General features: G+C 36.9%; 1 protein-coding gene across 1 annotated transcript; it reads left to right on the top strand.

Annotated features, from left to right (window-relative positions):
- Positions 1-7,465: 7,465 nt before the first annotated feature.
- LOC149028815 (lysine histidine transporter-like 8) lies at positions 7,466-9,975 on the top strand. Its single transcript, XM_089163553.1, has 5 exons — positions 7,466-7,833; positions 8,450-8,583; positions 8,706-9,124; positions 9,264-9,395; positions 9,487-9,975. Exons 1-5 carry the CDS (start codon positions 7,466-7,468, stop codon positions 9,973-9,975), a joined length of 1,542 nt encoding a protein of 513 aa, XP_089019679.1.
- Positions 9,976-10,261: the final 286 nt, after the last annotated feature.

The following is a 10,261-nucleotide window of genomic DNA, read 5'->3' as shown; positions in this document are numbered from 1 at the left end:
TTTTATAGTTTCTTCTTTGGATTTCCGATCGTTGGTGTCACATCCACCCAGCCGGTACCCTATTTGGCATGCCCGAGTGTGTGATCCACAGCCCCGAAGATCAAGTATCGAGGAGAATCATCCTCCCACATAGACAACAACATAATCATGAACGGATATAATCAATGTATAATATTATAAATAAAAGATCCAAACAAGGAAATGAATAATAGTATAATCAGAGTGCGGAAAAATGATACCAAATGTAAACATAAAAAAGGAGTAGAGTGTGGCGGAATCTCACTCCACAATTACAACGGAAATGTAGCACATAAGTCTAAAAGAATACAAATGTTCTCAAAAGAAAGTAAAGGAATGGAACTCAAACTAAACTAAGAGTTTTCTACTCTATAGATAACGTCTTCAAAATAGTGGACTTCATCAATCCAACTAAGACGTTCCCACTCCACATTAGGTCTAATCGTAGTACTCAACATGACCAAACGTGAGATCATCAATGTGATCTTCATTGTAGCCAGCGCCTTGCGTGTAGTACGCTTCTTCAACTAGTGCTTCTTCATATTGCCCTTCATAGTAATCAGTACCTGTAAAGGAATCTAACACAAGAGGTTGCACAAAAAGGAGTGAGTTCGAATGAACTCAGTAAGGCAAGTTAAATCATAACAACATAAATAACATGCTGCAGAACATAACAAAATGCAATGCAATATGAAACAGACAATGTTTGTATGCATCTAAACTCTATGTATGCTGGTCTCTATTAGCAGACATGCTTTAAGTCAGAGCACCGTACTTCTTTAGGAAGGTCTCATCTCACAACGCCGGTAGGTAGTGGGTCCTTCATCCCTCGAGACAATCCATGGCTGGGGGTTAGGTCACCACTTTCTCACATCACCATTGGTCTAAGTACTGGCACATGTCAAGGTTAAGCCTAGCCCAATGCATGTCATCTACTCAGTCATATCAACTCAGTTCCAGATACGTCCATTGATCGCCCCTGGCGATCCTTTCTGGTATCCTTCACACTAGAGTCAGCATAGTCCCTGACTACGGACTCATCAACCCTATTGATCATCCACATATAATAGACGGGAAGCTCTCATGTCCCCTCACAGGTTGGTTACCTGTCTTGAGCGCCCATGAGCTCAAGTATATTATGTGCAACCCTACCAATAAATGGCCCCTTTCAGGTATCCATGTGATTCATGTCCTCTCACAGATTGGTTACCGGTCTTGAGGGCCCATGAATCCCCATTGCTACCACGGGTCGTTCGGTCTCAATACCCTTCCGAATCGGATCTGATATAATGGGGACATCCTAGCCAAACACTGCTAGACAGCCCTAGGTATGACAACCAATAATTAGGAAAAGTGTCAAGGGGCATCATTGGAAACATCCCATACTATTTCCACTGATGTCCAAGGACAGAAATGTCAAAAGGACATTTCCCAATCCCAAATCATACCTATTCAAACACATTCTCAGATCAGTCACATCATACATAACCGACATCTCATCACATAAAAGAATATGTAAAAGCATTCATTAACAACATACATGAGTAAGCATACATATATACTTGAATAATGAAAAGACAACATAATAAAGGTACTATTGTACTTACAGCAGTACATCATAATTAGAAAATACAATATCAATAGCGAATCCAAGAGTTTTCGAAATCAGAAACAAACATACTCGCAATCTGTCATTATGAAGATAACTGTCCTTACCTTAATTAGCGTTGATGATTATCCAAGTATCAAAGAGAGAGAGGTTCCAAACCTAGCAAATAAACCCTAGACAATCATAGATACAACATTAGGAAAGAAGCCTAAAAGATTGGAGAGAAAACGAATCAAACTGAGCGAAAAACAAAGCTATTGACTTTCTTGGTCGATTGGTTGGTCTCTGACCCAGTCAACCAACTGAGTCAGTACGAAGAAAATCAAGTGGATTTTGATCCGAAACTCAATCTACAAGATTCGAAACTTCACGAAACTTTGAGGAAACCTTTAGAACAGTATTCTAACACTAAAGGAGTATAGATTAGGCCTTAATAACGATTAAAAAAACTACCTTCTAATTTGAAATCATGGTTTTCCCAATTGGCTGAAAACCTTAGAATTTCGATAAAAAATATACTATGAAATCACGAAAAAGATTAAAGGAGATTATATCTAATTCTAGAAGAAGGTAATCAAAATCAAACACAAGTACATCATGAGAATTGGGTTCAATCATGTTAAGAAAGTGATTAGAAAGGGTAAAATTAGGGTTTCAAAAGGAGAGTTTATCAAGGATTAGGGTTAAGATTATGATGTTGATCATAAACCCTTAAGAATAGAATGAGATCATGGAAAGGATGGTTGCAAAAATGTAGCATCTTCCTCCCAATCTCAATTAAGAATAAGACCGTAGAAGGATAATTCACAACACAGAAAGATCACTAACCTTGGATTGACATATCAGAGATGAGAAGCTTCAGATCTCGCAAAGATCCTTCGAAATCACCAAAGAGAGCTTTGAAAGAGTCTTCCCACATTTTTGGAGAGTTTTGGAGGCAAAGGATACTAAGAAACACAAAGTTAACTTAAATAGAAAGTGAAAAACCCTAAAATTGGATTTTCTCGGAATTAACATCCTGTTGGTCGACTGTTGGTTGATTGGCCCAGTCGACAATCAATCGACCAAGCTGATCAGCAAGGCCCAAACAGGGAATTGGAGGCCCAACTCAAGTCCAAACATTATGGGCTTCTCCCAACACAACAAATGACTTATCTAGTATAAAAAAATGCCTTCGAATCATGTCTAACTATACTACAAGTCCATCAATTAGACTCACCTTTGTCAAGCTGCAGCTTTCTTTCCAGATCTGCACAGACTTCCAAGTATGGAACTCCATCATCAATCTCCATAGGTTCTTGGTCAAACACCATGACTTCTACTGAGATGGTCCATAGTTGGCTTCTTCCTTTGCTTCGGGTCTTCGGACCTACAAACAATCGGGTTTCCCAGTCATGGTCGGGGTTAAGATAAGGCTGGATTTCACAGTTGGATTCGTTCGTGCCTTATCTTGGTGATTGTCGATCTTTACCGGTTAGACTTCTTTTGCAGAGTGGTGGGTCACTTCCCTTAATCACGCGATCCCTTGCTCTGAGTGCATGGCAGTTACCATATCCTGCATGATCGCGAACTCCCATAAGCGATAACAACCGTTTCTTGATTGGTTATCCATCCCAAATTTCATGGGATTGTGCTTGCCTTGTGGACTTGCAAGGTTCCTTCTTTATCGCGCTAATGATTAGTCCGGTTTGTTCGAACCCAACCATGGTCGGATCGTTCTTGACCGGAGTCAACGATTGAACCGAGGATGGACCCAGTTCGGTAATGATTTTCAGGCATCACACTTAGATTCTGATGTTAATGCGATGTCTAAGCTGCTTTTATTTGTCCTGCTTATTTCTTATGGAATATTCGTTATTAACGTTTTCCTCTTCTGGTTTAAAGGTAAATGCAAGTGATCTATTCTGTGGAGTAGCTGAGATGATTGGCTGAGTAGATTTTCAATAAGAACATGGACTTTTGACAGCAAGACAAGTGGAATTTCTTGGCAGCAAAATCAACAGCATGTACAACTTCTGCAGCACAAGAGGACCTAGAGGCTTATAAGCATTCAGTCCACGTGTTCGTTAGTCTAGGAATCAATAATTTAGTGATTTTCTCAAATTATAAGAATGCTTTGTTAGCCTTGAATGGGCAAACCAATTCTACCAATTCTTTTAATTGATAATGTAGCAGCATCTCTGAAGTAGACCTGTAAACAGATCAGATTTGGCTTGGATACATCAGTATCCGAATCCAAATCAGATTAGCAAATCCGCTATCCGAATCTGAAACTTTATCGGATATCCGATAATAATCCGATCCGATAAACTATCCGATTATTGATTGATAATTGTCACTTTTTTATATTTTTTATTATAAATTTCTAATTTCCGATTACCGAATACAGCTATCCGAATTCGATTATCGCTATTCGAATCTGATTATCGTCCATTTTTAAAGAAAAAATGTTAAATACTTTACTCTATCCGGATAATTTTTTATTAGGATATTATCCGATCCGATAAGCAATTATCCGAATCCGAATCCGGTTGCTTAGCAAACGGATACGGATATTTTCGGGTAAGAAAAATTCCGGATACGGATTCCCATAAACGAATACGAATTCGGAGGCGGATTTCAGCTATCCATTTACAGGTCTATTCTGAAGTAATTGTTGCTTTGTCTTTTTAGTATTAAATCTATTATCGCTGGATTTGGTAGATTGCATTAACAATTTCTTTATTTCCTGACACTTAACGTAAAGTTGGCAAAGTATAATCAAATGAGTTAATACCAATGGAAACTAATCATACCATGATGTGTGGTTTCTTAAATGGCATTACATTCTGCTCCTCACTTGTAAAATTGGCCACTACTGCCATACATAGAGTTGTTATAAGTTATAAGATTCAATCATACAGAACATTTCATATTTAAGGATTAAAGTAAGTCCCATTGCAGTTCAAGTCAATAGGTTATAAATGAATTAGTTTCTTCATCGAAATAAATTTGAATCTGATAAGTTACCCTTTTGCTTGTTGATCCTGTGAAAATCATTATCATATATAGAGACAGAAATCTAAAACTATAATGGTTATACTTGAGCATCTACTTTTATACCCAAAAAAACAGAATGTTAGGCCCATTCTTCTTACTTTACAATAAACATTTCATAAATATGGTAAAGATATCTGCCAACATTATCCATTTCAGAAGCATTTTAACTCCCATGGTGAGATAAGCACAACAAGGTTTGATAAACCAGGAATTTAATTATGTGCAATTGACGGAATCCAATCTTGATTGAGATCATTTCCATCCAAACTAAACACTGCTACTTTGAAAACCAATTTCCCCCAAACTATTAATTTGGAAAGCAATGTCCTCCGATCATGTGGTGTAGTGTGTAATTAATATCCATCCAAATTTCTGATTGACGCAGATTTTCAATGATTTTCTCACAAATTGCATGTTTTCAATAGAACAATTCAGACTAACAGTTTTTATTTCATTTTTCCCTCAAAATCATATATTGATATCTCTTGTATTAATGGGGCCACGTTAGGCCTCCTCCAATTTTTTGAATTTTTTAAAAGTTTTTTGAAATTATTCTTATCATCCTCTTTCTATGTGTCAAATATCAGCACTTGCCCTCTCTTCTCCCAAATCTTTTGAAATGCCTCTCAATTCTCTTCCCCTTTGACTTTCGTTTCATGTGTGAAATATCAGTACTTGAGCCCCCGACTGGAGAAATTTTTAACGATGAAAATAATGGGTAGAAAAATTCATTTTGTTTTGTGTGAATATTGGTACATGGACCCTCCCCCCCCCCCCCCCCAATGAAAGGAAATTGTGAAGAGTTAAATAGAGACTAAGTCTAATGGATCAAGAAAGGGTAGATGAAGTCATTTCACCCCATTATACATAAGGGTGCAATGGTCTTTACAATTGTACCACTAACCATTGTTACAAATTAAAGCAGTGAGCTTTTCAAAGATAAAGTGGGTATCATTATTTTAAAGGCCTCTATTTTTCTATTTTTCAGGTGCTAAAGCAATTTGCTCAAAGAATAACCATTTGAAGATTGTTTGAATATATCAGATGCTATGATAGGGGGTTGTACAATAAAGTTTATGTTCCATTTCCCTCTTTTTGGGTAAGAAAAAAGCTTTCTTTTTCTTTTATTTTTATTTTTTTTTATTTTTTTTTTTTTTTTTATTTTAAGTTTCTAGGTGCTGAAATCATGTATGGTTTTCCAAAAAAATAAAAAACTAAAAAATCATATGGTTACATTGGAAAAAACCCTTCTTGAAAAAAAAATGAATGAATGAAACAAGGGAGAAACTTTGAGTTTTTAGGATTTCATAAAAAAAGGTTATGTTTTCATGTCAATAAGTTAAAATGCCTCAACAGAGGACAATATTTCTCTGCTTTTCCAAGAAAAAAAATCTTTTTTTCATGAAAACCGTAACTTAAAACTTTGACAAAGAACTAGTTCGTTTCAAAAATGAAAAAAGAAAAAGAAAAAAAAGAAAAGCATACAAACCCCTTGATGCCACTATTGGAGCCAATTTGCATCCTTTTCATATAGAATCATGATGCCACTATTGTGCGTTAGAACTCTTTAGGTGGTTTTCTTGCATGGTTATGTATGTTATAAGCATAGTTTAAATAGGGTCTCGGTCCATCCACCAAATTTTATTGCTAAGTCATCTTTTGTTTCATCTAGGGACTTCTTCCAAGATGCTAAGTCCCTGCTAAATGCTTTTTCCTTAAATAAAATTTCAGTTCTTGAAAGAAAAAAAATTGGTTTCTTATTAATAATAAATTAAATAATAATATACAAATATTCTTGGAATTTTATCCTTAGGAATGAGTGACATATGTTTATGAGTTATATCAAATGGTTGAGATTTAATTAAAGTAAAAGAAAAAAAATTTATATCTTCTAAATCTAACCTTAGCCCTTTAATATGACATATGAACATATATCACTCATCCATTACAAAATGGATGAAAATTCTGAGATTTTGTTTTTGTACAACAAATACCAAGACATGCATTGGATTTCCTCCTTTGAATCCCCCACTTTCATTTCCTAAAATATATTTTTAAAGAAAAAGAATTAAGGGATATCCTCAGATAATTAGCGAAAGACATATACAGCCCCAACACTACGTTAATTTGGCAGTCGCCCCTTTTCTGTTAGAAATGTTAATTGGCTAATTGAAATGACGCACCCTTAGTTGCATTACTTTATATCTTACAACATAGAATGACGAACGAAAGAAGAAGAAGGTATTCATGGAGGAAGAAAAAGGATAAAATGTAGGAACCTTATTACTAGAGGCAACATTGTAAAGTCATATTTGAGCAATACAGGAATTATGAAATTTCTAACCATGAATTAACGGGTTTTGTAAATTAAGTTTGCTATAGTGCAAATATAAGAGACATTTTGGGAGGTCATTGCCAATTTTTGACATAGTTTTAAGATGTCTGTGCTTTTTGCCCATTATCTTGAGTTGCCCTAAAATTTTTCCATTTTTAATTAGGCCCAATCCTCAATTTCTTTCTCTTCCGGCTTTTCTCTACAAAATATTTATCTGTACGTGGTGAATTAAAACGAAGATTAGTGCAAAAGACATCTTTCTTTCTTTAATGCATTTTCAATGGGGACAAACCTTGATCAATCATTAGTGTGTGTTTGGCAGTTTGGTCTGCCAAATCCCAGCCTCTCCCTTGCCTCAATATATATTCTTACTCAGTTTCCGCAAAATTCTCAACCCATATTGTACATGTCAACTACGCACTCCTAGCTCCTTGTGCTCCAGGGAGAGTAAGTGTTAAACGGAAATGGGGGAGGTGAGTCGTGTCTTAAACGAAATAAGATCAAAGTCTGAGCTTTCCATACGTGTTTCTCCCTATGAAAATTTATTTTCATCCTGGGCTCAATCTAGATCAGCAAGCCAGAACTCTTACCTTACTCATAATGCTCAGATGGGGCATTCAGTAATTGTTCCCATTACAGAAGACTTCCAGGACCTGGAGATTGTAGTGGAAGAAAATAAAGAACAAGTGGAGGAGAAGCTTAATCCAGAAGATTGGTTGCCCATTACAGAGTCCAGAAATGGCAATGCGTTCTACTTAGTCTTCCATTTGCTCAACTCTGCAATTGCGTTTCAAGCCCTTGCCCTTCCCCTAGCTTTCACCTCCCTTGGCTGGTATTTCCCTTAATTTCATTTTTCTGTTCTGTCATAACATGGGAAGATCGATGTTGGATATTTCAATGATATGTCAAAAGTTTTATAACTGATAAAACAAGTTAAATCAAGTCTTTTTAATTCAAGCCAAACTAGATTGACCCGAATTCTTGTACTCTGCACTGAAAATTGACCAGCACCAGCATATTTTTGTAGGCAACTTATACTATGATCTGGTTTCTGAGATATGTGATGAAAGCAGTAGCTTGTCGGCCCAAGCTTTCAGTTTTGAAGGGGTATACTATGATCAATGATCACTATACCCCAATTAAATTCTATAAATATATACTTTATGTTTTCTCATGACGTTTTTATGAGATTTGAGATTTTTACCATATAGTTTTAAGTGAGTTTTTGTAACACCATTCATTTTGACAAATGGTAGAGAGATCACCGTCACAATCTTCTTTCTACATAGAGAAAGTTTTTCTTCACCGGCACCACTCTATGAACCATACTCAATCTGTGTTTTCTTGGATTATGTTTTTGTTTTTGTCATGAATTCTTGGTGTCCATTCTAACACTAGATGTGGTTGTGACAAACCTTGGTTGGCTCTGGTTGTGATTGTTGCTACAGGGCTTGGGGAATTGTAAGTTTGTCATTGGCATTTGCATGGCAACTATACACAATATGGTTGCTTACCCAACTCCACGAACCAGGTACCGGCACACGCTACAGCCGATACATCAGTCTCGCCAAAGCAGCATTTGGTAAGTTCTTCTCGGAAGTATCTCATCTCATCATCTATGGTTGTGGTTTTGCTTGTTTAGACTAACAAAGAAAAAGATTAATTACGTCAATATATAAACAAGCATTTTGGTTATTGTCTCAGGTGAAAAGCGTGGAAAGTGGATGGTGCTCTTTCCAACCATGTATCTATCGAGTGGGGCATCTGTAGCAATAGTAACCTTTGCTGGTGCAACCATGAAGCATTTTTTTCGGATTGTTTGTGGTTCGAAGCCCCTAACGACGATCGAGTGCTTTTTGATCTTTACTGTTTGTGCCATTATTCTTGCTCAACAGCCCAACTTGAACTCAGTTGCTCGTGTCTCTCTCATTGGTGGCATCACTGCCATCACCTATTGTACGATGATCTGGATAGTATCTGTCTCTCAGGGTATAGTTGCCAATAGTTCTCATAAGCCACTGCAAACAGAAAAGTCTGAGACTGCCAAGGCATTCAGTATCTTCAATGGTCTTGGTTCCATTGTTTTAGCTTTCAGAGGCCACAATCTTGTGCTTGAAATCCAGGTAGGCGTTATCCATCCCTCCAAGTTATTTGCTATAGTAGTGACCGGCCAATCAAGCCATTATTTTTAAAACTGTAAAATTTCACCAGTTTGTTCTCTTTCTCTGTTCAAATATATTTTTCTTGTAAATGCCTACATAGGGTACAATGCCTTCAACTCTAGAACAACCAGCTTATGTGTCAATGTGGAAAGCAGTGAAATTTGCATCTCTTCTAGTTGCAATGTGCTTATATCCCCTTGCAATAGGAGGCTACTGGGCTTATGGGAACTTGGTAATTACTTGAAACTTATAATTTCTTATGTATTTCATTTGCCATTCAAATCATCATACATACTAACAAGTAATTGTTTCTCCCATGCCAGATACCTTCACTCTATGGGATGCTGAATGCCTTGTACAAATTTCATGGAAACAACGTTTCCAAGGCAGTGGTGGGATTGATAAGCGTGTTTGTTGTGATTAATTGCCTTTGCACTTTCCAAATATATATTATGCCTGTCTTCGACAATTTCGAATTCGCATACATGAGTTTGAAGAAAAAACCATGTACAAGGACGGTACGCAGAGGGATCCGGGCCTGTGTTGGATGTCTTGTTTTCTTTATAGCCGTTGCTCTCCCAGTCTTGACAAGCTTGGCAAGTCTACTTGGTGGGATTGCATTACCTCTCACACTAGCTTACCCATGTTTTATGTGGATTATGATTAAGAAACCTAAACGATATACCCCAATGTGGATTATTAACTGGGGACTTGGGGTTCTAGGCATGGCTCTCAGTTTCCTAGTAATTGCTGGGGCAGTGTGGAAAATTGCGGACAAAGGTCTTGAAGCCCACTTCTTCAGGCCTCCATGAAAAGAAAGTATTGTACAATACAGAAACACCATTAATGTAGACCTACGTACGTTGACGGTTTGAGAAGCTCAACATCATTTTTAAACACCTCCATAGACCATTATTCTTGTAGCATATGCATTTGAATGGCCTTCAAGTAATAAAAGAACTGCCACTAAATGTGATTTTTCTTGTAGTAAAAATAGTACTATATGTCCCTACTGCAATGGGCCGTGAAGTTGAACATTGTGGCTAGCCAGAGTCTTTGTTGTGTATGCAATGATTTGATGATTTCGCTGGTGACTTA

This window comes from Hakea prostrata, chromosome 1 (assembly GCF_041222555.1).
Source record: "Hakea prostrata isolate BN-2017 chromosome 1, UWA_Hpros_2, whole genome shotgun sequence".
NCBI classification, from domain to species: Eukaryota; Viridiplantae; Streptophyta; class Magnoliopsida; order Proteales; family Proteaceae; genus Hakea; species Hakea prostrata.
The sequence above is the reverse complement of the archived record's forward strand: the minus strand, read 5'-3'. Positions and strand labels throughout refer to the sequence as shown.

Coding starts and splice junctions, on each gene's coding strand:
- LOC149028815 (XM_089163553.1), top strand. CDS start 7,466: ATGGGGGAGGTGAGTCGTGTCTTAAACGAAATAAGATCAAAGTCTGAG. Junction 9,125..9,263: donor ATCTTGTGCTTGAAATCCAG/GTAGGCGTTATC, acceptor ATGCCTACATAG/GGTACAATGCCTTCAACTCT. Junction 9,396..9,486: donor ACTGGGCTTATGGGAACTTG/GTAATTACTTGA, acceptor CTCCCATGCCAG/ATACCTTCACTCTATGGGAT.